Source organism: Gavia stellata, chromosome 4 (assembly GCF_030936135.1).
Source record: "Gavia stellata isolate bGavSte3 chromosome 4, bGavSte3.hap2, whole genome shotgun sequence".
Taxonomy (NCBI): domain Eukaryota; kingdom Metazoa; phylum Chordata; class Aves; order Gaviiformes; family Gaviidae; genus Gavia; species Gavia stellata.
In genome coordinates, this window is record NC_082597.1 from 84,100,777 (window position 1) to 84,128,540 (window position 27,764).

Sequence of the window (27,764 nt, forward strand, 5' to 3'; positions counted from 1 at the left end):
ATGAACTGTTTCTTGGGAAGAGAACTTATCTCTTTCTTCTGTCTCCCAGTGAGAAAAATGTGGCTGAAGTTTCTTTTGGCTTTTCTTCTCCTGCATGTAACAGCTGCAAAGGAACCTGAGCTGTAAGAACTACCATATTATTACTAATAGTATTCATGATAAGGCTTTAAAGACAGTGCTAATTAGTGCCACTACTTTTACTTTTAATATTAAATATTACCATGACTCATCTTTTCTATCTGGAGAGCTAAGTTAATCTGGAATGTGGATGGCAAGTGAATGGTTCTCATTTAATACAGAGCAGACCTTCTGCCTACAGCAGAATTTCCATAGAAGTTGATGTGTGTGGTCAGAAAAGACAATAGCATCAGTAGCAGCAGTGTGCTTTGCTCAAAGCAGGTGGGTCCAGGACTCAGATAAAGGGCAAAAGGGCGAGAGTTGGGGGTGCTAGCAGAGCTGTGTGGGGAACCCAGGGCTGGGCTAGTTGGGAGCTGCAGGGCAGGAGTGAGGGGCACTGGCAGAGTGTCCTGTGTTTAATCTAAACTAATCAGCGGGTACTGAATAATAACAATACTTTGTATTTGTTTCATCCTGTTGAGGCTGTTTCTCCTTTCTCTATGATGTGATCACTTTGATGTTTGGATTTCATAGGCAGTATGTCCTGATGGTGCCTGCTGTCCTCCAAACCGACTCTCCAGGTCAGGTTTGCCTCCAGTTCCTTAACCTCAACGAGACAATATCCGTCCGAGTCATCCTAGAATATGGTGCTGTAAACACCACTATTTTTGAGAAAACCGTGACAGCAAGCAATGGTCTACAGTGCTTCAACTTCACGGTAAATTCATTTTAATTTATGTTCCAATGGAAAAGAAATGTAAGGAGGGACACGAAAATTAGAGCAGAGAGCACAGGAGAGGAACAAGCAATGGAAGAAATAAGACTTTTTGAACGAAAAAGGAAGCAGAGGAGACATATATAGTAACAGACAAGGAGGCGTTTTTAATAGACATAAGAAATAAGAAAGGTCCAAGAAAGGTGATGGAAGGAGGTGAAGGTGATGGAAATGAGACGGGTGTCTCTTTGTAGGAGCCCAGGCCAACAGGTTCTGGAGCAAATGACTTCCAGACTAGCAACCTCCCTTTGTTTTTCTGTTTCCTCACAGATTCCTCCCGTCAGTTCTGCCCCGTTGGCTTTCATTTCCTTCTCTGCCAAGTGCACCACAGTCAGCCTAGAAGAGCGGCGGTCGGTGATGATCTGGAAGACGGAGAGCATTGTCTTCGTGCAGACAGACAAACCCATCTACAAACCAGGACAGAGTGGTGAATATCTATTTAGTTTATAACATGCCCCTTAGGAAGCAATTTCTTCAGATTGAATTTCTCTGCCAGGTGTTTTTCAGACTGAGCTACAGTCTAGGCAGTTTCTTCAGAGTTTCTGTTAAAACCATTACAAGTGTTTGCTGTGGAGCTCAGAGAGTCATCTTCAGGATGACAGGAGACTGTCATCCCATGATCTCTGTTATTTTCTTTATCCCTTCCTCCCCGCTGAAAGAAGAGGGGAGCTTTTACTGCTGCTGTTTCATTACTGGTGTCAGGCCACAACAGTGGAAAGAGGTGATTAGATCACTACTTACGTGCTTGGCATGAAACAATGCTGCCCCCCAGACTTCTGTCTGTGGTGCTGGTCACCATCAAAGACAGTCTAAAGACGAAGAGTCAAATTCATTATTTTAAAATGAACTATAAGTTTTTAAAGACAAAATCATGCTATTTACCTTCTAGGTTCTGATGGTTTTGGACTTTATATTTTCATGTTGTTATTTTTCCTGCACTTATGCTATTTCCTTATCCATCTGGCCATTGAACAGAGCTCCATGTATGCAAAGAACCATTTACCCACATCTATTTCTTAATTCACTTCTAGGCTTTAAGGTTTCTAGCCCACAGCTAGAACACTGTAGGAAACACTACGAGAATACTTCGTTCCAGAGGTTAGCCAAATAACATAGTAATTAGACTGGATCAGCTATACTTTAATTAGAGAGGAGTTCTATCTACATATATACATAGCATGAAGGAAAGCTTACCAATCAGAATTTGGTGCCACCAAGGTGTCCCACAAATATGGCTTGATTATTTGTCAGATTGTTTGGTTTTGAGGTGGGAAAGCAGTAGACTAAATTAAATGATGCAAAGGTAATGCTTTGTAAGGACATTTTTGAAACATGTTTTTATGTTTTTCCTTGTGCAGTAATTCATTGTTCTCCTTTCAGTTTTCCTCTTGTAAAGAAAAAAGAAAGTAAGGCAAAAACATGTACAAGATGAGAACAAACTGAACTAAAAAGAATTACACTGCAATAGGAAAAATGGGCATTTCACCTAGTTCCATTAGTATTTGTAAATTTTACGTGTTCAAAGCAACAAACACTGCTTTAGAGATGGGGAAATGAGGAGGAACAAATTTGCCTGCATCATGCAGACAGTCACTGAAAGAGTTATGGTTGTCATTTGAGACTGCATGACCTGCACGGCAGTTCTCATTCATTTCGTCATCCACTTTCTCAGAGGTGAAGCAAACTTTCGTGAAAGACTTTCGAGAAAGTGTGAGAACTCGATGCTGGGGAAAACCCCCCTCAGCAAAGTCTGTGTAGGATTCATTTACCTTCAGATGCATTTTATTACCTGCATCCTGTGCAAGTGGGACTGTTAGAGATCTAGTGAAACTGGGAGTACTAATGAATGCAAAACATCATGCTCAGCCAGATAAACTACAGCTAATGCAAACACCCTGTTCCTTGTCTTTCCAGTGATGTTTCGTGTTGTTGCCCTGGATTTCAATTTTAAACCTGTTCAGGAGATGGTGAGTGACCAGTAATATTCCCCTGCATTTAAAATCACTGGGAGACAACCTCTTCTCAATTTTTAAATGAACGGTTGCTGTGCACAAAATGAGGTATTGCAAAGACTAAATGCCAAAGAATTAACATGGTTTCCTAACCATATGCTATAATCCACAATAACGTTAAAGTCACAGGGAAGAGCACAAGTGTGTAGCAGGTTGGATTCCTGACACAACACCTCCTGCTATTGATGGGAAAGAGTCTCAAAACCCCCTCACTTTGTTGCTGCAGACATTATTTTAGCTCTGACCAGACAGCCCACTGTTCAGTCTCCCACTATTACTGTTCAGCAATTGTTGCTTGAAAAAATTGACAAGTCACCCACCTAGTACTTTGCTCATTTTAGAAATGGGGAAATGAAAATTCTTACCGCAATTGTTTATCTCATTAGAGGCACTCTTTTCATTACCAGCAAGCTGTCTTCATGCTCGTAGTACATAAGCCAAGAGATAGAAGGGACTTTACTGGCCTTCTCTCATGTGGTTGTAATGCAGAAGACAGCACAGTGTTACAGAAAGAGCTGGTGCTAATAAGCAGAGTGAGGATGTAAGAAGCCCAAATCATGGTTTGCATGCACCTCTATAACTTACTCAGCTGCTCTGGGCTTGCATTAAATCCGGTATGATCAGAAACTGCCCCAACATTCTCATTTCATCTTTTCCCTTTATGTAATCTTCTTCTTGAAGTAAAACTGCTATTAAACTGATTAAAATAAGAGATGAGGATCTCTGACTACTGGTATTATACTGATTATTGGTTAAACATCTCTCACAGTCCTAGGGAAAATTAATCTGTGTTTGTTCAGCCACCTAATCTCTTTTCCCACTTTGTTTTTTCCTCTTTCAGTACCCCTTGATTGCAATTCAGGTAAGAGATTTTTTTCTCTTTGTACTGTTTTATGCATATAAAAATAAAATCTAGGGCACATGTGCTTACATCAGTTTGTATGTGTCCACACACAGCCAAATCTTGCTCTTGAGTACACTGGCAGAAATTAACAGAAACTTCATATAATCCCAGAATGCTGTTCCAGCTCTACTAACGTGGAAAGCAGACCTCTATTCATCTCAGTAGTCAAAAGTTGTACTGTTCTTATGCCTGCCTTTGACTCCCCTCCACCTCCTCTAGCTGCTCAACTTATTTTGGAGTATATCTTTTTATAACTCAAGTGCTGCTGAAAACTCTGAACAAATATAGGCTGTGGATACAATTGCTAGCAATGTTAGCACTTCCATAGCATTTTGTGGTGGTTTTTAAAATAGCAGTCGCAGTTCATGTCTAGATAGCATTCTTGCAAGTTTTCACGTTATACCGTGAAGTCAGATGACTTTATTTTGTTTGCAGTGAAACATATGTATTTAGAGCCCTACATGTGTTTTTCTGCAGTCAGTGCTTTAAACAGTTCAAGGAAATGGTGTGAATGAGTTTTCCTTAGTCTAACTAGCATAAAATATATTCAGAGGCAAATGACACCTCAGTGAATGAAGAAGAAATGCCTCCTTCCTTCTTCCAGCAGCTGAAAAAGGCTGGGGTTGCTGAAGACCAAGATTTGTGTGGGATAAGCTCGGCTGAAGGGGAAGCACAAAGAAGGGATTTTCTTTCTCTCCCCCTTAACACAATATATACTAAAGAGCACGGAAGAGCAGTATTGTGCAACTTCCCCCGATGACTGAGACCAACACCTAGGCTGGCAGAGCACGCCTAAATCTGAGATCAACAGATGAGAATCAAGCAACATTAATAATCAGAGTACTAAGGCATAATTTATCCCAATGCACATGCATTAAGCAACTTCCCCAATGAGTTAAAGCAACTTGCCCTATTCTTTCTTTCTGGTTTTGTGTGCTAGTAGCAAAAGATTTCCAAAGCAAACAAACTGTGAGTCCATATTCTTTTTTTCATCAGGATCCACGGGGCAACAGGATCTTTCAGTGGCAAAACGTGACATCAGAGATGAACATTATCCAGATTGAATTCCCGCTAACTGAAGAGCCTATCCTGGGGAATTACAAAATTATCGTAGCAAAGAAGTCAGGAGATAAAACAAATCACTCATTCCTTGTAGAGGAATATGGTAAATGCCACCTGTTGTTTTTATTCAGAGTAGAAAACATTATTAGAGATGAGCCCCTATCAATCAACCCTTTTGATTGCTAGAACTTCAAACAGGTTCCTGCTAAATGCAACTTCAATTAGTTGTCATTAAGAACTGGAGAGGAATAAAAAGAACAGTAAAAAGCCAAAGAGAAAATAATCATTTTGCACAGATTCAGCCAGGAAAATAATCTGCATAACAAATCAATAAGTTGATTGCAAATTTCATTGTGACAAACTAACCTTCTCCCAGCCACGTCCACAAACTTTCGTGGCCAAAGCTCTGCAAGGCATCTAGACATCACAAGATTCACCTCAGAAGTCCTGAATTCTCTTCAAAGCTTTGTAGAGATACTTTAGTGAACCTTCACAGGTCAGGCCACTTCTCGACCATTTTGGCACCCCAGTTCTGAGATCCTATTCCATCTGTGACTAACGCTGATGATATATCCTCATTTTCTCTTTCATCTCAGGAGGGCCTGCCATTTGATAATGTGCCAGTATTGTTTTTTTTCTTTTTATTCTTTGTCTTAGTGTTGCCAAAATTTGATGTCACAATCACTGCACCAGAAAGCCTTACAGTCCTGGACTCAGAGTTCACAGTGAAAGTCTGTGGAGTGTAAGTACTGGGTGCAGAGTGGTTAGGAAATATGCTGAAGAGCAAGAACTTCCCAAGGATGGGGGAAAGAGACAGGACTTAGAGAAAAGCCCAAAATAAATAGGGCCTCAGAAGACATTGGTCAGGGTTGACTTGGTGGTTGGAGCTTTCATTTACTTGTGTGCTCATCTCATTTTATTGTTTGACTGCTTTCTTCCATCTGGTGTTTGGTGGGTTGAATAAATCTTTTGAGAGGTCCCCTGCTAAGGGTCCACTTCCAAAAACCTGCTTCAGAGGGAGATCATACAGCAGAGCACCATTAAATTCTAGCAGAGGGCTTAGGGTTCCAGCTGTCTTTAATTCCCCCTCCAAGCTTAGTCCTTCAGAAGGACCTTGCTTACTCTGATACCAAGATCTCGTAATTTAGAACCAGGGTTGAAATCCTGATGCTCTTGCAGATTTGAGGAGTTTTGTTTTTATTTCAGTGAGTCTAGAACTCCAGTCTAAGCTGAAGACTGGAGACAACAGTCATAATTTGGTCGGTAGCCAGGTCTGTCCATCATGCTTATGGAGGTATTTATCTTTATGTTTAAGGTGTGGTTTTGGTTCATGGGTTTAGGGGTGAAATAGAACTCATTAATATTTCAACTTGTGAGTTGCATTATCTTTTTGTAACAGCAGGAGAGTTAGGAAAAAGCCTGTGAAACTATTTCATTCTCTGGCTACCCAGCTCACTGCTTGTCCTGGGTCTATTCCTGCATGTTAGCTTAAGTCAATTTTTCAAGCATCAGCTCATGGACCTATTTCTTCTTCCCCTAGGTACACCTATGGCCAGCCTGTTGAAGGAAAAGTCCAGCTCAGCGTGTGCAGGGATTTTGATTCTTATGGGAGGTGCAATAAAAGCCCAGTTTGTCAGTCATTTACCAAAGATGTACGATACATAATTATTATTCCTCTTTGTGTCTGTCCTCTCTCCTGTGTTCTTGCTTCTCTCCCTTTGCTCATCACACTTTTCTTTCTTTCCTTGATGCTTCACTTTACTCTACTCGTCTATTAGCTTACATCACAAGCTAGGAACTCAGGGCACCTCATTTCTCTTCTTGGTTTCCTGCAGGCCTGAAGAAGGACCGACATGTTCCTTCTTCATGACTCAGTTTCCCATCTGAAAAGAGTAGACAGTGATGTCTCCATCAGTCCTGTATAAATCATGCTAAAATCAGTGGGAAAAGACTTCACTCACTAAAGAAGGGTTCCGTGTATTGCCAGCACCCTTGGAAAGCTGTGATCCTTGGTAACAGGATTTGTTTTCTTCCCTTTCCAGCTGGGGACAGAGGGGTGTATCTCCCAGGTTTTCAGCTCCAACATCTTTGAGCTAAATCGCATTGGTTATATGAGGAATCTTGACGTGAAAGCCATTGTCACAGAGAAAGGAACAGGTAATTCCTTCTAGACAGTCAGAAACAGCAACAGTGTTGTGGTCAAAAAAGGGAGTAGGAGATATTCAGCCTTTGCCTGCTGAGAACAAGGATGTCTTCCTGAAGAAGATCCAGTTTTATAAGGACAGCGGCCATCTCCAGGCAAACACTAACTCTGATGAAGCAATATGCAAGACAACGTATATCTTCTCTTGACTCTGGACATGTCTTACAGGCCTGCAACTTACGGCTACTCAGTCTATTTCCATAACTCGGGTGATGAGCAGTATACTGTTTGAGAACATGGATCGCCACTACAGAAGAGGAATTCCTTACTTTGGACAGGTAAGGAAGAGCATAGAGAGCTGGTATTGAAGATGACTGACAGGCAATCACATGACAACAGTGATGGGAACATTTGGGGGACTGTTTGGGGCAGGGAGTGTTCTCCCCAGGTTTCTTTCTTTACATACAGTGTCCTACTGGTATTTCTGAATACTGAAGAGTATTAATTTGTTCTGAGCTTGATTCTGCCAGAAATACTTTGAATCAAAACAGTCCATTAACTAGCATTTTTCTAACTTGCATTTTAAGCTCAATATAAATCACTGCCTTTCCCTTCAGAACTGACCATCATATACGCTAGCCAGAGATGAATAAAAACACTGGGGGATGTGGGAAGAAAGAGTGAAATGAATTTAAGAAAAAAAGCAAAGAAATAACAACAGTTTTCTGTCTCAAAAAGCTTTTTCATTATTTTATGTTTCATGACAAATCCCGCATAACTCTGTCAGTGGTTTAAAGGGTAGGGATAAATCTCTCTCTTTCCTTCAGTTCAGCTTTTTTCAATGCGGAAAGGATAATGGGACATCTTACCAGTAGCACTGAAAGGAGAGAAGAAATTGTCTTTCAAGGATCTGGAAGATGTCTGTATAACTTTCTCACTTGGTCCCTACTCCCACTCCATTCTTCAGGTTGCTGTGCACCTTACCACCTTTTACTGCAGGATGGGAGTCAACAGGCTCCCCAGGGTGATGGGCCACAGTGAATTCCTCAAACACATGCAGTCTCACACACACTAGTGGTTAGACATGCTGAAAGACACGTGGTAGGAGGCTGGGATGTCACATCTCAGAGACAATGCTGCTGACGAAGGCTTCAGGCAGCTTCTTCACTTTTGTGCAAAAAAACCCCCTTGAGGGTCATATCAGGTGAACTATTGTTTGGAAACCACTGATACTCATACTTTCTCAAAATGCAGCAGATCCCAGTCCCTGTCCTGGTGCCATCACATGCTATTCATTGTCCTTCCCTGCACTATGAAACATCTGTTGCTGGCCATATGTTGTATGCCTTCTTTTTGTTGCATTCAGTCCCACTGAAGTCAACATCCACGTGAATACTTTCAGTTCTCTATCGTTATTTTTTTTTCAGAGGTCATTTGTCTCCATGCTGTTTCTGGACAGTGAGGATAGTCTCTTAAGCCTGTATTTAATATATTATTACTTCTGCCATCTTTTTCTGAAAAAAACTCAAAATGTATGCTCAGTTCTAGCAACCTAGAATTTATCTAATGGTGTCTGTTATTTTTAGTTTGTTTGTTTAACACACAAACAGCAAAGAGAGTGGGGAAAGAATCAGAAAAGTGTTCAAAACAATGAACTGGAGAAAAGGCCTTCAGACCCTGAAAGTATCAGCAGCAGACTCTCAAGACTAAGAAAGGAAAAAATGGAGGAAAGGAAGTATATGTTTAAACTGGAAATGCGTAGTCAGAAGGGACTGGCCAGGAAAGAGATGGGACATAAGAAGTTCTTGCTCCACAAAAGGACGTTATCAATGGTGTAGCAGACGCTGAGGAAGCTCCTGCTCCAAACCTCGTAAGATACCTGAGATAGCTGCCAGAAAGTGAAGACAGACATTTCAGTTCTTAAGTATTGCTTGAATATTGAAGGGAGAAGAAAAAGCAATTCTGCTGTGTGGAGAGCAAAGGAGTGCAAAACATTAGTATTTACATACAAAAAGATAGATAACATGCTGAACATGTCTTGCATTCTCTTCTACAGATCAAACTGGTAGACAAAGACAACTCTCCTATTTCCAATGAGGTTATTCAGCTATTTGTCAATAACAAGAACACAGACAACTTCACCACTGATGATAATGGCATTGCAGAGTTTAGCATTGACACATCCGAAATGTTTGATCCTGAGATCAGTCTGAAAGTGAGTACAAAACAAGGCTGAATTGAGACAGAGAGATGGCTGCTCCCAAACTGAACCCAAAAAAGATGGGATGAGGTTTGAGTTCTGGTAATAAAAATGTGCTTTCTTTGGCTTATTTCACGTTCCAGAGCTCTCAAAAATTACTATAAAAGAAGTGAGGAAAACACCTGGGTTATTGCAATGCAATGGCTTGCTGCAAGGCTGTTGTGCTGCTTTTTCCTTACCAGTTTGGCTTTAGATGCAATTCTTAAATATATGCATTGTGTGAACTAATCATTCTGATGTCAGTATGTGATAATGATTTCCCTAGTGATGTATGCTTTTTTTCTTTTTCTTCCCCACTCCCTCTCCTGAACAGGCAACTTACAAAACCAGCGAGCAGTGCCACTCCGAAGGTTGGATAGAGCCTTCCTACCCTGATGCATCTCTCTCCATCCAGCGCTTCTACTCCTGGACTAACAGTTTTGTGAGGATTGAGCCTTTGTGGAAAGATCTGAGCTGTGGGCAGAAGAGGATGATCACTGTGCACTACGTCTTGAACACAGAAGGATACAAGAGCGTCAACACAGTGAACTTCTACTATGTGGTGAGTGTGGGACTGTTGCATGGTTTGCTGAAAGGGCTTGACTGGGCAGCTGTCTGGCAGTCCATCCACAGCAATTACGGCAGTGAGTGCTCTTCCAGCTTTTGGATCACTAGCCAACACAATGGCCAACAATCCAAGGACAGAAACAGCACTGAGGTGGTTCCGTAAACCTACCTGCTCAGGAAAAATGACCCCCGTTTCTGGCCATGTTACTCTATTTCACAGTAAGGAACCACCCTCATAATGTCTCAGGCCAGGGTTCTTGTCCCTTCCTTCCAAGAAACTCTTTATGGTATTCTCTGCCTCCCCTTCCCTTCCTTTTCCTTCTGCTTCCTGACCAGTGACAAGGGCCCCGGCAGTGGCAGAATCCAGCATGCCCTAAGGCTGATGTTCAAGCATTTGAAGCCATCTCAATGCACATGCCTTGATTGTCCTGTCGATGCACATTGAACTTGATTGCCGCTTTCTCCCTCCAACCTCTACCAACCCATAAATGTATTGCTCTTCTCCGCACAGGGCATGGCAAAAGGCAAGATTGTCCTTACAGGGGAAATTACAGTTAATATTCAAGCTGGTAAGTTAAGCTGCCAACCATGTTTTTACATTAAAAAAAAAAAAAAAAAGAGGAGGGATGGTTGAACTGAGGACCAAGGCAAGACTTCCTGGATGTATACAGCAGCTGTTGGGAGGGCTGTATCTCTCTCCATCCATGCATGTGTGCATGGTACTAGCACTACCACTAAGATCACTATTAAGTCAGATTTAGTCCAGCAACTAGTTCATTTGATGTGAGTCAAGAAGTCCTGTAAAGATCTTCGCAAAGGATAACATAAGGAATGCAGAGTCTGGCTTAAGGGGCTATCTGAACCTGGCCACATGTTCAAATCCACAATAAATCTGAGAGCATCCAGATCTAAACCCAGGCATGTCGCCTCCTGGCAAAACCAAGATTTTTCAGTTTCTCGTGTAAGTACAGATAGCTCCACTGACTGGTACAGCTATATGCCACTTGAGGATGGCTACTACTACAGCAGATCTCTGCGCCTCTCTCCTTATCGGTCCCTTTCTCTCTTCTAACAGATCAAAATGGCACTTTCACGATCCCACTGGTGGTCAATGAGAAAATGGCTCCAGTCCTTCGGTTGCTGGTATATACCTTACACCCTGCCAAGGAGCTGGTGGCAGACAGTGTCCCATTTCCAGTTGAGAAGTGTTTCAAAAACAAGGTGAGAGGCACTAAGACACAGCAAGTCTTACCTGCTGTCAGATAAATACAAATTCTTTGCGCACACATTCACAACAGATTGCCAGTTTTATTTCTTCGATCTTCTCTCAGCATTAGTCTCTTCATTCCCCTTTTTTCTCTTTTTCCTTATATCTCTCCTCTACCACCACCTCCTGGCATGATCGCCAAAAGGTAAATCCTCTTTTAACATTAAAAACTATTTTTCAGGAAGCCCACACTACACCCAGAGGGTTCCTGCCTTTCTTGAACTATATTAGTGTCTTATTTAGTTTAGACTATCTGTTTTTTAGCGTAGTGAACACACTTTAGTCTTATCCCACTTCACTCTTTAATAAATGTAATTTTTTTACACTTTTTTATTGAAAAATGCAATTTGGGTTTACCAGAACTAAATTCATATAGAAAAGAAAGCAAATATAACAATCCGGGATTTAAGTTTTCCTTCCGTGTTTTTTCCACTGAAACATTTTGATTTGTGATTTTGAAATCAGATTTCACCTTTAAGATTTTTTCTAATCTTCAGTTCTTCTGATTTTTCTAGTTTTCAGCTAAAAAACATGAAACATTAAAAGACAAAATAAATGAGGTTAAGTAAAATGTTTCCATTTACCTGATGCGGTTTTCCCCTCCTACTTTTTCCCTCTTATCTAACACAAATGTGAAATAGATTTTGCTCTGAATAGATTTGAAACAGAATCTGTTCTATATTTCCTAAGGTGATACATGGACCTAGTAAAAATATGGTTTGCTCACTGTAGTGCTTATAATATGCAGTCCGTGTCATAATAAGATTTGATTTGATAATAGCAGCAACAGAATCACACTTTTACATCACTTGAGGTAGGCTTCATTTAAGCTATCACATGAGTCTAAATGTGCTTATTGCTTAAGCCCCCGTTATAGCAGAGACCTGGTCAACAGAGGCAGTGGAGACCAGACATCCTTCTCCAGGCAGACGATCTGTGCTTTAGCAGAAGAGCCTTCTGCTCTCCTTCTTGCCCTCCATTCACACACAGAGCCAGAGCAGCCCCCAGCAGCAGGGATCAGCCATACCAACATCTGCCTGATAAATTTCAGGTCCAGTTGCAATTCTCTGAGAAGCAGATGCGCTCAGCTTCCAACGTCAGTTTAGTCATTGAAGCTGTTGCCAACTCCTTCTGTGCTGTGAGGGCAGTGGATCAGAGCGTGCTGCTCCTGAAGTCCGAGACAGAGCTGTCGGCAGAAACGGTAAGCTGCCCAAACAAAGGTGTGGTCTCCTTCCACTGCAGCACTGCGTCCTCCTCCTCTGTGGCAGTGTCTCTCCACTTGAGACTGTTAGACTGTGTTAGACTTCTCCTGCTTTTTGCAGAAGCTTTATGTGCTGGTCATAAACCATCTATAACAGGCAATACACAGCTTTTGTTTCTTGGCAGTGGGAAGTCCTTTTTCATGTGGGGTTTGGTTTCACCAGAGACTGGTCTCTGGCAGCACGACCTGCTGGTGTATCAGCCACTCCTTCCAGTTTGGTGTCATCGGCAAACTTGCTGAGGGTACATTCTGCCCCATTATCTAGACCATTAATGAAGATGTTGAACAGCATTGCACTCAGTATTGACCCCTGGGGTACACCACTAGTTACTGGCCTCCAGCTAGACTTTGTGCCACTGATCACCACCCTCTGGGTCCGGCCATTCAGCCAGTTTTCAATCCAGGAAACAGAGCATTGTTTCAAACAGGCCAATACCTTAGCTCTAGCAATTTGCAGCACATGACGGTGTAATCAGAATTGATCTTTACGTACACACAGAGGTTTTGTGTTTCCTTTCCCCTTGCAGATATACAGCCTGCATCCCCTGCAAGACTTTCAAGGCTACATCTTCAATGGTCTCAATCTAGAAGATGACCCCCAAGACCCCTGTGTCTCATCTGACAACATCTTCCACAAAGGCTTGTATTACACACCTGTAATGTCTGGATTAGGCCCCGATGTGTATCAGTTCCTCAGGGTAAATGTCCTGTACATTACTTAAATCTGTTGAAGTGGGTTTCCACTTATGTAGCTTTAGATATTTCTGCAAATGACCCTGTTAGTAAAACTCATACATGACAAACTCTCCTCATGGACATCTATTCTCAGTTGACTCTGGTGCCTACTGTGATTTTCCAGCATGCACAAAGCTCCCACAAGTCTCTGCATAGATGTCTCTGGGCATTTCTGTGGTGGAAAAGCAGTAATGGGAAAGAGGGAGGAACAGAATAAACCTCAGCTACAGTATGGTTAGGGCTAACACCGACATGCGTTTTTTACAGGATATGGGTATGAAATTTTTTACCAACTCAAAGGTTCGGCAACCAGTTGTGTGTACTAGTGAGACTGTAAGACCTCCGCGATATTTCTTGAATGCAGGATTCATGGCTTCTACACACCATGTCAAATCATCAGGTAATATAGGGGACAGGAAAGAGATTTTATTATTCTCCTTAAATGAAGCGGTATTCATGTGACATGCACATGGACAGTACTCATGAATCACATAGGTATTGATATTGAATATTGGTCTGGCACAGAACGAGATGCTTTAGGATAATGGCCAATGCCCAAAAAAGCGTTTTAGGTCTACATTTCTGATTCACGTCCAGTTTCATGCTGGGAAGTGTTGGCGATCAGTAGAGTGTCACCCAAAACGAACACTGTTGACACTGATTCCCTTCTGACCAGAGCTTGTTTGAAAAGACGGTGTGACAGTGTGGACAGCAAACAGATCTAAGAGCCAAGTGACCTGAGTTCTAGCTCTAGGTCTCATGCTCATACCTGCAGACCAAAGCACTTCAAGTAATGTTTTCTTTGTCTGTGATGCCAGGTTATACCCAATTCAGAGACACATTAGTGACATTAATTAATATTTGTGTGGCCTTACCAATAGTCTCAGTTAGAAAGAAATGGGTAAACACTAATCATCCTTCATAGTGGCCCATGCATATTAAAACCTGTCCTTTCTGGAGTCTTTGTTATATGAACCAGGTTTGACTAAATTCCCATTATCTCTTACCAGCTGAAGTTGCTAGAGAGGAACGTGGGAAGAGGCTCATCCTTGAGACTATTCGGGAATTCTTCCCTGAAACTTGGATTTGGGATATAGTCCTAATTAAGTGAGTACTGCTTCTTCCCTCTCTTTGTCTTGTTTTTAAGAGTTACTAAATATGTCCCCTGATGTCCTGCAAGGTGGCAATTCCTTGCCACCTCTTCTTACCTTTTGGCCTAGAAGACCTAGCTTTTTCAATCAGCACCTGACCAACCTGTCCTCCTCTTTTCCATGATTAAAATTACCCTGCCCCCAAAGACGTCTATTCCCACAATGTGTGTATCATGAGTCACGTTCCCTTCCTAAGAAGAGGGACACCTCTATTTAAAATACGAGTCTGCAAAGCAAGAATTCTGAGTATTCTTTCCAAACTCAGGGAAACGATGGGCAGAAGAACTTTCAAATGGACTTTTCTCCCAAGATTTGGGTGATTAGTTCTGGGGGGACTTGGATGTGGGATTTCTGCAGACAGAATATAAGTAGTGCTGATTTTCAAAGCCTGTTGCCTCTACTGAGAAGCAAGGTATATGAAACTTACCCTTTCTAATCTCATCCTTTATCCATTTCCATCAGCTCTACTGGAAAAGCCAGCATCTCATACACCATCCCTGACACCATCACCGAATGGAAGGCCAGTGCCTTCTGTGTGGAAGAGTTGGTTGGATTTGGTATGTCTCTGCCTACCACCCTGACAGCCTTTCAGCCTTTCTTTGTGGACTTGACCTTGCCATACTCTATCATCCGAGGAGAAGATTTCCTGCTTAGAGCCAACGTCTTCAACTACCTTGACCACTGCATTAAGGTGTGTACTTCTGCCCACACTTAGCCCATCTCCAAAGAAGCTGTAGCCTTTGCAGTCTGACAAAAAAAAGCAACAACATGACTGGTGTAGATGACTGGATCTGTCCCCACTCTGGATTGATGTACTGTTCTTTCTGTCTGATGATAGATTATCCTGAATGGATTTGTTCTCCTAAGCCCCTACAAAGCAGAGGGAGATCTATGCAAACTGTGACTAGCATGGGTGTATAAGCAACTGTCTCTAGAGATCCATAGAGGAAGGAAACAAGTGCTTTGCAGAGTATCATTTGCCACCCACAGTCATGCAAGACCTCGATGCTTTTAGTGGGGTCTTTTCTTTAGGGATATATGTGAAAGTCTGAAGAAGTGAAGGGCTTGTGCTTGCCAAACAGAAGAAAGTGGAAAGAGCAAGAAGCGGAGAGCAGATAAAACTTTCTCTGCGGCGAAAGTTCCCAAAAGTACCAAAACAGGGAGCACAAAAGTCCAGTACTTACCCTATGGAGTATCTGTCCAGCTAGGGGCTCTGTTGCTCCCAGGCACTGGGGGATGATACTCTCAATATTCAGTACTTTCTAGGCAAAATACCTCCAGACCACAGGTGCATTGCACCTCTGCATGGAAGGAGCTTACAAATGTTTTAAAGGATACTTGAAGAAAGAAAAACAGGGATCTTCTGTTTGGCTTCTTGTTTCTTATGTTGTTTCTAGGAATCCTGAAAAAAGAGGCAGGTGTAGAGTCTAGATTTCTTCTGCTTGATTTGAATGCTGAAAATCAGCTCTCCAGTCTCACAAGGAGATCACCACCAAAGGAGGAAAATCAAGACACAGTTTAGGAATGTTTTTTCCCAAACTCTTGTTAGCAATTTGACCTAACAAAACAAAAAGGCCTAGGGTTTAAACATGCTAGAAAAAAAGATCTCTGTTATTGAGGCTTTCATCTCTTAACCTTGTTTTTCAAGTATTCCTGCAACAACAGAAGAACAAACACTAATCATCCGTTTCATTTGCAAGTTAGTTCAAAGCCATTAGCACCAGGTCAACTGAACATAAGTCAATATCCTGATCAGGAATCAGATGTATGCATAGGATATTTAACATCTCAATGGAAACTGTCATGAGAAGCAAAAGGGAATACTGTTAAGGTTACATCTGATGGATGATTCATCTAACACCATCATCCCAGGCCCTAAATCTGCTCTACACTGTTAACACTGGACATAAACTTGAGACTATCTCACCCCCCTCTAACAATAAAGCACCATTTGCCTATGGTACAAAATCTTCATCCCATCACATTCCTCTTTCTCTTCTCAGATTAATGTTTCGCTGTCAGATTCCCTTGATTATCAGGCCAAACTGATCTCCCCAGAGGATGATGGATGTGTATGTGCCAAACAAAGACAGACCTATGTCTGGAATATTTTCCCTAAAGAAATTGGTAAGTGCCTTTGTATCTACCTGGTTTTCTGTCCTGAGATTGATTCTACTCAATTTATACCTCACCTGAAAAACCTAATCTTCTTCCAACCTGGTCTGCCACTGGTCTTTCCAGCTGTCTGGGCTAAAGAGCTCTTCCACAACTGCAGTGTGTTTATCATGCCCATTTTCAGAGATCCGTTCTCTTCCCATATGTCTCACCTAGAGTCACTGACCATTCATTATGTTGCACTACTTCATATTTGTAGATATTCACTATCAGATGAAATTTCTTACTTTAGCCATCCTTCTGCATGATAGAGGTCCATTTTTTTCTACTTTTCTGCTACTATTTAAGGTAATGTACTATTCAGCATTACTGCAGAGACCAAGGATGATGCCGCTTGTGGAGACGAAGTACCTCAGAACATCAGTATTGACTACAGGGACACCCAGATCAGAACACTGTTGGTTGAGGTACTGCTGACAGCTCTTACTGTTTGCCCTGTACTCCCTTCCATGAGGAAAGAAAAACGCAGCAAAAGTACCAAAAGCAAGTAAAAGTTTTTCAGGTTCCCTAAAGAACTCCTGGTTTGGCTCCACCTTCATCTGGCTGGGACAGGGTCTGGCTGTTCAATCTAAGACCAAGTCCACTCCCATCTGATGTCCTCTTCCATGAGGATCAGTGGGTGTTGGTAAGTGCACATCTCCCTCACGCAGAGGAGAAACTGGAAATGAGGGCTTCCATCTGATGGGAACTCCCTTTTAGTAGCAGCCACATCAAGTATGAACCTGTAAACTGTTGCTTCAATCCAGCTGTCTTATGATGCAGGAGGAGGGGGTGGGAGGTGACTCTGCTGTCGCTGCATTTCTTCTGCATGCTTTGTTCTCATCCGCTGCACGTGTCTCTTCTTCCCATCGCCATGCAGCCTGAAGGCATCAGAAGGGAAAAGACCCAAAACTCCCTAATCTGTACAAAAGGTAAGGGTCTTACACACGGCTGTCCTGAGAGGAACTGAAAGGAAGGATTGGAGTCTGCATTCTTTCCTGCAGTGCTCGTGGGTGCTGTCCCTCCCCTTTTCCCCAGAGGTGCCCAAATGGTGTGAGTGCTTACAGCTCAATTCCCTGCTACGAACTTCCTGCGCGATCGGGTGCATGTTGTTTAGGCGGTGTCTGTGCTGCAGTCCAAAGTGCTCACATGCTGAAGGAAGGCTGCTACGGAGCTATCAAAGGGAGATGACCTTTTTGCGCAAAATCTATTCTGCGTTTCAGGCACTCATGTTCGGCTGCTGTCCTCTATTCCAAGGATAACTGTAGCTTGCAGCTTTCCACTTCTAGTGGGAATGGGAGAGGGAATGTAACGTTCCCTTCCACACCATCTTGGTGTTGATTGCAAACAGTTTCCAAAGTTTCCTGGAAGCTCTACCTAAAAGAGGCACAAAAGCAGCCCTCACCCTCACGAACCAGCTCTTCCCAGTGTCTCACTGAAGAAATCCCCAGGGTTCACAGACACTACAGCCTGGGACCACCAGCCTTACCCTGTTCAACTGATTTGCGTTGAGCAATGACAATTACTGCACCAGTTGGTCTCTTTTTCATAATTTTGGTTTTGCTGTGCCCCCTTCTCTCTTGATGTTCTTGGAGACAGCTGTGAGTTTCTGTCGATTGCTGTCTCTTGTGTGCAATTTTGCACTATGCAGTTTCTACCGGGAGCATTTCACTGCTATAACCAGCATTCCTATACAAATGACCAAACACACTTAATATTTTTCTCCACAGATGATGTGGTTATTCAAGATGTTGCTCTAGATCTACCTACAAATGTGGTGGAAGGATCAGCCAGAGCTTTCTTTTCTGTTGTTGGTAAATATAAAATTAATAAAACATACAAAGAAAGAAAATGTAAAAATACAATATGAAAGCTTTGACAGGATTCAAGACGTGAGTTTCCAGTCTTTGTGTGGGAAACTTTTAAGCAAAGAGACTGATTCTCATCTTGTCCAGCAATGCTCTTTGCTGCATCAGAGAAATGAAGTTTCTAAATATTGGCTACATCCTTCTTCACTTTTCTGTTTAAATTTCTTGCACTTGAATGTTTTGCTCTGAAGTAGCACAGTTCTGAGTTATGACCTCAGCCAGATTCATGCCAGTAAGACTTTTTTCCACTCACCCACCTGCAAATCAGAGATGTTAGTGGATTCTTTTCAGTCTTTTCCTCGAAAGGACCTGGACTTGGTTATATGACTACTAGTCATGAAATCTTTGCTTTGTACTGTTGGTGATTTCAGTTCATTCCAGAAATCCCTTGCTGGGTCTGTGCTATCTTTCCTAAAATAGCAATCTAGAAGCGGTCTATGATACATCTGCATAGCCAGTGTCCCTTTTCAGCATTAGTTGTTAATTCTGCAGAACATGGTTCACTGCAGCATTTCTGGGCTGTTCCCCTTCCCTCCTCTGGAAACAGAAGTTTCCTAGAAGTCCTTCTTTTCATTTCTAATAAGAAGTATCTCCTTGAAATGGCCCTAAAATAGGTAGTGTTTCTGGTGTGGGCAATTTAAACGAAGTAAGGAGAGGCAGGGAAGGGATTTCTTTGTTGAGTGCAAAGCAGAACAGAACAAATCACTCAGCACTGAGAGCTTCATGCTTGTTGGAAATCTCTGTGGTACCAGAGAGCCTGCAACCCCAGCTAGGCGTTCCCTGACTCTGCCTACTGAATGGAAATTACTCTTTATTTCGGTGGCCATGAGCTGTGCTAATCCCACCGGCATCTCCTCTTCCCCAGGTGACATCATGGGCACTGCCATGCAGAACGTGCACCAGCTCCTCCAGATGCCGTTTGGCTGTGGGGAGCAGAACATGGTCCTGTTTGCACCCAACATCTACGTCCTGGACTATCTGAACAAGACAGGGCAGCTGAGTGAGGAGGTCAAAGCCAAGGCCATCGGATACTTAGTGAGCGGTAAGAGTTTTGTGCTCCCTTTACAATATATGCTGAAATCCCCATTGAGGCCCAGCGAGCAGAAGCAGCAGCATGGCTATCCTAGCAGTACGGCACCGCTGCTGTAGCAGAGGTCAGCGACCCAAGGGACTGCCTGATCAAGACATTTGCTGTCTTTGCTTTATCTTTTTCTTCCCTTATCCTATTTTGCTGAGACTCAACTGTCATGTTCCTTTGAGGTTCTGTCTTTCAGTCCCTTTCTCCTCTTCCACCCAGGCACAGCACGTATCCTAATCCTGTTAGCTCAATTGCAGCACAGAGCTGATACAGCTCTGCCTATTCTGTGACTCAGTCTTTCCACAGGACAAGATATTCCATGCTTCCACCTAAGCTCCCTCAAGGCTCCCTCACTGCTTGGTAGATATATATTGCCTTCCCATGCTTTCCCACTGTAGTTTCAGATAAATCTGATATCAAACAGAATAGGGTTTGTTTTTTAAATTCGGGAACAATTCCTCTTCTATGTATTTGCAGGCTACCAGAAGCAGCTGTCATACAAGCATCCCGATGGGTCCTACAGCATCTTTGGCACCAGAGATAAAGAAGGCAACACCTGGTGAGTGACTGGGAGCAGAAATGGCTCAGAGATTAATTTGCATCGAATTCACATGATGCAGGTAAAAGGCATCTTTACTAGCCAAATCAGATGTACAGAGCTGGCTAGGGCTGGGACTCTGTAAGTACTAAGAAGAATGGCTCTCCACCCCCTGCCAGGTGGAGTGTGCAGAGAGAAGGTGATCCCTAAAGACCCAGCTGACTTTTTGATTTGCGTTCCTGCTGTCTCCTATGAAACCAAATGTGCTACAGTGCTCTGTAGCCAGGATCAGCCCCAGAGTCTGCTAGACAGCCTTCCTGTGTCCCATCTAGCTACTATTCCTTTAAATACCATCTCCTGGAGGAACACACAGAGACAAAGCACGCCACCAACATGTTGGCTGTAACTCTTCATCCTTATCCCTACGGTGAATGGAAGGGCTGACTTTTTCTGTCCCTGCTTCCAATGCTCATCTCACAGTTTCATCTCTCCCTTGCAGGCTCACTGCCTTTGTATACAAATCATTTGCACAAGCTAGTCACTTCATCTATATTGATGACAATGTCCAGGCTCAAACCCTGATGTGGCTGGCAAGCAAACAGAAGCCAGATGGCTGCTTCCGAAGTGTTGGGACACTCTTCAACAATGCCTTGAAGGTGGTAGAGAATTACTTCTTGGTCAAATTTACACTCTTACCACTAAGAACATGCTATCCCATTACTGTCAAAAACTATACTTTACTCCAAATGCCTGTCCTCTGCCAAGGGCTAACTCTCCACACCTTGCATTGACTATTTTTAGCTCAGTCAGCTTCTCCACACTGTATTTTACATCTTATGAGCACCTGAGATAAGATTACAGGACTGGAAGCTTGAGGGAGTGATAGTTTTTGAGGTGATAGCAGCGGGCTTCTCTTAAGAGCCATCCCTGCTATGTGTATGTTCTCCTTCCTTGTGGACTGCCTCCAGAGCTGGCCACGCTCTTCCAGCTGGGATATGGCAATTCATATTTAAAGGCTTCTCACTCATGCCATTCACTGAAAATTCCTCTCTCCATGTCCTTTTCAGGGAGGAGTAGATGACGAGCTGTCGCTTTCTGCCTACATCACCATTGCCATGCTAGAAGCTGGGCACTCTGGCTCGGTAAGGAGACCTTCCACTGCTGGTATTCAGCTGGAATCAGTCCCCAGTCGTTCACTTGGCTCCAGCATCTGCTACAAATTGTCTAGATAGTAAGGACAGAGAAAGAGAGGGAGCGAGAGCTCCCAGGGAACATGACCCTTTGTATCTGCACTAGTTGCTGTGATAGAGAAGTTCCCCATAGAATCATAGAAAAGTTTGGGTTGGAAGAGACCTTTAAAGATCATCTAGTCCAATCCCCCCTGCAATGAGAAGGGACATCTTCAACTAGATCAGGTTGCTCAGAGCCCCATCCAATCTGACCTTGAATGTTTCCAGGGATCTACCACCTCTCTGGGCAATATGTGCCAGTGTTTCACCACCCTCATTGTAAAAAACTTCTTCCTTATATCTCGTCTAAATCTACCCTCTTTGAGTTTAAAACTTATCCCTTGTCCTATCACAACAGGGCCTGCGAAAAAATTTGTCCCCATCCTTCTTATAGGCCCCCTTTAAGTATTGAGAGGCTGCACGAAGGTCTCCCCAGAGCCTTCTCTTCTCTATATCTCTTAAACCACCAGTGTTGAAGTAGAAATTGTACAGACCTCAGTAGGATTAGATCTTCTATTTGAGAGACCCAAGACATTTAGTGACACCTTTTAGTTTCCGATAAAAAAACTTGACAGGTAGTAACCCACACACTATGGCTTAGCCTCAAACATGGCTCAGTCAAGAAAGTAAGTTATTGCAGGTAAATCCATAAAGTCTACAAATGGAACTAAAAGCTGTGTTGGAAAAACAGAGGTCCATCAGAGTGAAAAGCTGATCTGTCCTTTTAAAAAAGTGGCTTGTACAAAGGAGACTACAGCAGAGATGTTAGACTTCAATGTATGAGCTTCTCTGCCTCCAACTTGCCATATCCTTTCTGAGGACCTTCCTGATTAGTGCATTACCAAGGACACAGAGTCAAACTGTGAACATTTTTTACTTGGTGTAAACCTAGTACAACTCCAAGGAATTAAATTAAAATTACACCACAGTCACTGAGGATAGCGACTACTAGGTTGGATTTGTTCAAGACAATAGACTCTTGATCATAGAAGTGCAGAGTGAATTATTATGATGGAGGTAAGCAGAAGGAATTAGCTGTAAAAGAAACAGAACAGTCTTCTGTTTATATACTGACATCTTCAAGAACACACTGAAAAGCTGCTTGATTTGTCTGATGTTTCCTCTGAAATCCCTTCTTAAAGAGTACTGTATTCTCTCTCCTGAAGTCACTGTACAAACTGAAGTCCCATTCTCATTGCTGTGATAGTGGCAGGATGGAGAACAGGTTTAAAGGAAATAAATATTCGGCCAGGTGAAGACTACTGTCCTGAACTAGAACTATATGTGTGTTGTGTTTTTTTTTTTTTTTAAAGTACCCTGTAGTCCGAAATGCCTTTTTTTGTCTGGAGACTGCATCTGAGAAGAATGTCAGTGATGTTTACACTCGGGCACTCATGGCCTATGCTTTCTGCTTAGCTGGCAAGGCAGAAAAATGTGAATCACTCCTTACAGAGTTACAGAAATCAGCAAAGGAAGTCGGTGAGTTTCAGCCATTTGGGGAATTTGGGAAGTGGGAAGAGGGAACAGATCTTACTGATGGTACATGGTCTAACCTTGACAATATTGAGAGTATAGGCAGATGAACCATCCTCCACAAATAATCTGTGGAGTTAATTTTCAGCACATCTGTTGCTCTGTAGAGAGTACTTGTGAGAAAGAGGCCAGGACACAGTATGTCTATGAGACAGCATAGCACGGTGACACCCGTAATCCATTCTGGTTGCTCCTCACCCTCTCTTTGTTTATTCAGATGGCTCACAGCACTGGGAGCAGGAGGAGAGGTCTCCATCAGAAAACTCTCCCTCCTTCCTTGACCATGCCCCATCAGCTGAAGTTGAGATCACCAGTTACGTGCTGTTGGCATTGCTCTACAAACCCAGCCGGAATCAAGAGGATCTCACAAAGGCCTCACGGATTGTGCAGTGGATTATCAGGCAGCAGAATCCCTATGGAGGTTTCTCTTCCACGCAGGTGCCAAAACTCCCTTCCACTCCACAGCCAGTCCTAAGAACTGAGGCACTGGCTCAGGGTGCCAGTAGGGCTTTGACTACTTAGTCTTATTTATCTCTTGTATTTGCTGTCTCAAACACACAGAGACCAAGCCTTTCTCTTAGAGAGACCAAAATATTTAATTTTTTCCTTTTCTTCTTAACTATAGAAAGGTTAAAGCCATACAAGAGTAATTTGACCAGCAACAAATACAGATATTTGTGTCGGGGATGAGCCTAGAAAGCACCAAGTCCCAGCTGTTATATGACCGAGAAGTTCCCTAGAAAACACATGCTTCACCACTATGAAAACCTCTAGAAGAGTGCTCTAGTGCTCGGATTTCACGTTCTGAGACCTTCATATGAGTAGAGAGATTTCTTCCACCCTAAAAGATACATGCCGAAATGAAATGGCTCCTTATATACGGGAATGCTGGAATTATACACAAATTCGGGGTTTCTTTAGGCAAGATGAAGTAAATGTGCTTTGTATTGGAACCATGATTTTGACCTCCTCTGCACTGGTCATGCTGTGTAGCTAATTGTCTTTTATTATTTTCTTTTCCTTCAGGACACAGTCATTGCTCTTCAAGCCCTTGCTGCTTATGGTGAGGCCACCTACAATTCTGTTACACAAAACATAGTCAAGATCACTTGCAAAAAGCCTTTTGAGAAGGTATTTATTGTCAACAATGAGAACAGGCTCCTGCTGCAACAGACTCCCCTTCCTGAGGTCCCTGGGAAGTACAGCCTAACAGTGAATGGCAGTGGATGCGTACTTCTGCAAGTAGGTGTCTGCTCTCCTCTTCATTGTGTCTCACACTCTGCATGCAATACAGTCATGTTTTTGATGATTCACCATCCAACTTCTCTTTGTTTTTCCTAATTATTTGGTTTCCCGAAACTACTTAAACACTCTTTTCCCCATCCCACGTTCTGACTCCTGTGGAGTCAAAGCATGGAAAAAAAGAGTCCTTTCTGATCAGCAACTGGTTTATCTCTGGGAGGTGACTCTGGCTACAAGCGCCTTCATTGTTAAAGAGCAGAAGTCTGATGGGTCAGTCATTGATGTAAGCAAGGATCTTCCACATAAAACCAAGAACAACATTGCCATGAAATTTCACTAAGTCTGACACTTGTTTTTTGGAATGCAAAGAAAAACCCTTGGCACTCTTGAACAAAACGGTTTTTTACTCTTCCAGACAGCACTGAGATACAACATTCACCTTCCAGAGGGGGCCTTTGGATTTTCGCTCTCAGTACAGACATCAAATGCTTCCTGCCCACAGGATCGACCAGCAAAATTTGATATTGTCCTCATAAGCAGGTAATGTGCCTTCAACAAACCAGCTGCACAGATGACAAGGCACACAGAGAAAAGTGCTGTGTGCATTCAGTTCTGCTTATAAATTCAAGGACCATGAGCTAATCAATGTGTTGATGATATTGGCCCGTAAGACACAATATCCCGAAAGACCTTGTGATACACCCCGTAACCGATGGTGTTAGCACATACTTGGCCCCTTCCTACTAGGGGCGTCCCCAGTGTCTCCTATCTGAGCTAGTCAGCAAGCGCACGTGATTCATTCCAGCCTCCCCGCGCTGCATGAGGCCCAGACCAGACGGTTGAGGTTTGCTTCCCCAGGCACGGTTCAGACTAATGGAGGCCTCTGTTGTTTCAGCTACACAGGGAAGCGCAGCAGCTCCAACATGGTCATTATTGATGTGAAGATGCTCTCTGGCTTTGTTCCTGTCAAGTCCTCCCTGGATAAGGTAAACTATAGGAGCAAGATTAAATGAGTCGCCCCAGGGACTGAGGAGAAGACTGGTCATGATGAAAACAGAGGCCTGGTTAGAATCATAGAATCGTTTAGGTTGGAAAAGACCTTTAAGATCATCAAGTCCAACTGTTAACCTAACAATGCGAAGAGCCTTCCTACCCTCAAGCAGATCAACACACCTGCCCAACTTGGTGTCGTCTGCAAACTTGCTGAGGGTGCCCTCGATCCCCTCATCCAGATCATTGATAAAGATATTAAACAAGTACTAAACCAGTACTGAGCCCTGGGGAGCACCACTTGTGACCAGCTGCCAACTGGGTTTAACTCCATTCACCACAACCCTTTGGGCCCAGCCATCCAGCCAATTAAGAATCATTCACCCACAAACCCTGTGAGATGGTTCATTACTGGGTGGGGGGAATGCCCTGCAGAGAGCTACGAGCACACATTAAAAACTAGGAAGGGTTCCAGCTAGAGCCTGACCAGCTGGCAGCTGCAACTGGGAGCTGGCACTTCCCAGGTAGGGAAAGGGTGGGAAATTTGCCAGGTTAGTTCTGAAACCTATACAATGCTGGAGGCAGGTGGTATTCCCCAAATGAATTGCGGTGCCTATCGTGCATTTGGGAAGTGCTTACACCCCCAAGGTAAGTGGCAGTTTTTGGTCGCTCCCTTCCATCTATTCAGCAACATTTGGGCTCTAAAAATCAGCTGCCGGCCCTTGATGCCTGGCTAGGAACAGAATGAATCCCACAGCCACGCAGTGGTAGGGTCTGAGGTAGCACTTGCTTTTCAATCGTTTACAAATATATCCGTTTATTTCCATTTCCTTGTTTTAAAGCTCCTTGATGGCCATACAGTGATGCAAGTAGAAAACAAGAAAAACCATGTTCTCTTTTATCTGGAAAATGTAAGTTCTGATCACTGTCTATTTGATTTGCAAAAAGGGTGAAAACAGCATGTAATAGATGCACTTACAGAATGGACACATTCTATAAAGTGCATTTATCACGTTCCCTTCCCCATCAGTTTTGCCCTGTAATCACTAAGCTGCTTACTCCTCAAACATCACAACCACCCAGCCAGCTTCCAACTGATGCCTGCCCTACCAGCAACTAGTTAATCAAAAAACGCACAGTCAATAGTAGATAAACACCAGAAAAGAGGTTCCCTTGTGTGTATGTCCCCTTGGCAGGCTTCTCATAAACCTCAGTCCTTCCAATAGGACATGAAACACTGCTCTGATCTCCTCTGGAAAAATATCCATTCCTTCTTTTACCCTAGTTCATTCCCAAATCTAACCTCTATTCTAATCCCTGGATCAGGATTTACATAGTAAAAGTACATTTGCTTGGAGTCCTGCAGAACTAACAACAGAAGCCAACATCCCAGTGATGTACATTGATTCAGTTTCTTGGTGGCACATAATGTTCATGTCTGAAATGGGAGGGGTTGGAATGCCAGACTTTACCATCCTGACCATTGTGAGATCCTGGAGAATTAAGCTCAGTCCTTTGGGACATTTTCCCCCTCTCTGGCAATAGGATGCGTAATAACTACAGAATCAGGTAATACAAGCAGGATAGGAAACCTACAGCTCTTCACTTCCATTTACCTTTGGACTCTCCAAACATATTTCTGATCCCGGTTTGGCAGGCAGATAATGGATGTCCCACATCTGTATGCATGGGATTTGGAATTGACAATTGATCAGCTTCCCCCCTGGTCTGCTCCAGATGGTGTTATACAAATGAAAAGACTTATGTGATCCCTGTCCCTCCTTTCCCAGATCTCGCAGAAGAAAAGGAAAGAAATCACTTTCTCAGTTGAGCAGGACTTTGTAGTGACCCATCCCAAGCCAGCTCCTGTACAGATCTATGATTACTATGAAACAGGTAAGTCTTTTATTTTAACCAGTATGAAGTTTGGGGGGACAGGGACAGCAGAAACACTGCGTGCATCAAGGGAGACCCAGAACCAGCCCTCCTGGAACCAACACTCCTCTGAACTCTATCAGGATCTGGATCTAGTGCCAGGGGAGAGACTCATTTCACTTTAGTGAGCTTGGCCTCATGCCGAAGGTGGCAAGTGGGCATGACTGGGAAGTTACAAAAATGCATGCGCCAGAACAAAGGAGATTTCAAGGATCTCCAGCTTAAGCGTGCGTAGGGTATATCCATCTTCAGGGAAAGACACAGGAAGTGGTCTCCAGGCTAACGGGAACGTTTATTTCCTTCTTTTCCAGAGGAGTATGCTGTTGCTCACTATACGTCACCTTGCAAAGAGGCTGTTGCAGAAATGGACTAATGATTAGAAAAGCGAAAGCCAGAAAAAAAACCCCAAGCAGGTGAGAAGGTGAAGTATAAAGCAGCATGAGCAGAGGGATTGGCAGGGTGAGTAGAGCAATAACTATTCTCGCAGAAATAGAGTCTTCAGTCTCCACCAGGCTTCTCAGGGAGCAGCCAGGGAGAGTGGCCAGATCCTGTCCCATGACACATGCTAAGCGGACTCTTAAGTGGAGACCACTTTGCTGTTCATGGGAGAAGCTCAGCCTCTAGAATGAAAGCCAAAGCACAGAATAATGGAGAGACTGGGAAATACCTTCCGAATTTCCTTAAAAGCATCAACGCTTAGCCCGGAATAATCTACCTGCAGCTGTCCTTGAAAGCCTCCCCTCTGAAGCCTGAGCTTCATGGGCACAGGCAGGGTGCTTCACATGGAAAGTCCTTCTGGCCAGCTAACACGTTATCCGAGGAGAACACTTGAGGTGACACAAATCATGGAGATGGTGTGTTGGCTAGTCAGAGGTATGATGCTGTCTTGCTGTAGGGAGGCCCAAGTCTGTGTCCCAGCCAGCATAGCAGTTATGCTGGCTGTTACCTGCTGAGCACTTCCTGA

General features: G+C 43.2%; 1 protein-coding gene across 1 annotated transcript; it reads left to right on the forward strand.

Annotated features, from left to right (window-relative positions):
• Positions 1 to 27,173, forward strand: LOC104259126 (ovostatin). Its single transcript, XM_009814441.2, has 35 exons — positions 1 to 122; positions 652 to 835; positions 1,163 to 1,319; positions 2,807 to 2,859; positions 3,746 to 3,766; positions 4,805 to 4,973; positions 5,528 to 5,612; positions 6,411 to 6,522; positions 6,913 to 7,027; positions 7,242 to 7,351; positions 9,070 to 9,228; positions 9,587 to 9,814; positions 10,331 to 10,388; positions 10,895 to 11,040; positions 12,138 to 12,287; positions 12,875 to 13,045; positions 13,350 to 13,482; positions 14,093 to 14,189; positions 14,696 to 14,924; positions 16,237 to 16,360; positions 16,697 to 16,815; positions 17,268 to 17,319; positions 18,118 to 18,201; positions 19,121 to 19,297; positions 19,811 to 19,892; positions 20,371 to 20,527; positions 20,939 to 21,013; positions 22,414 to 22,579; positions 22,851 to 23,071; positions 23,660 to 23,875; positions 24,291 to 24,415; positions 24,771 to 24,861; positions 25,708 to 25,776; positions 26,656 to 26,761; positions 27,112 to 27,173. Exons 1-35 carry the CDS (start codon positions 1 to 3, stop codon positions 27,171 to 27,173), a joined length of 4,425 nt encoding a protein of 1,474 aa, XP_009812743.2.
• Positions 27,174 to 27,764: the final 591 nt, after the last annotated feature.

Excerpts from the sequence above, each read along its gene's own strand:
- LOC104259126 (XM_009814441.2), top strand. The coding sequence starts at position 1 with ATGAACTGTTTCTTGGGAAGAGAACTTATCTCTTTCTTCTGTCTCCCA. Across the intron at positions 17,320-18,117 it reads CTCCCTAATCTGTACAAAAG|ATGATGTGGTTATTCAAGAT; the intron begins GTAAGGGTCTTA and ends TTTTCTCCACAG. Across the intron at positions 19,893-20,370 it reads GATAAAGAAGGCAACACCTG|GCTCACTGCCTTTGTATACA; the intron begins GTGAGTGACTGG and ends TCTCCCTTGCAG.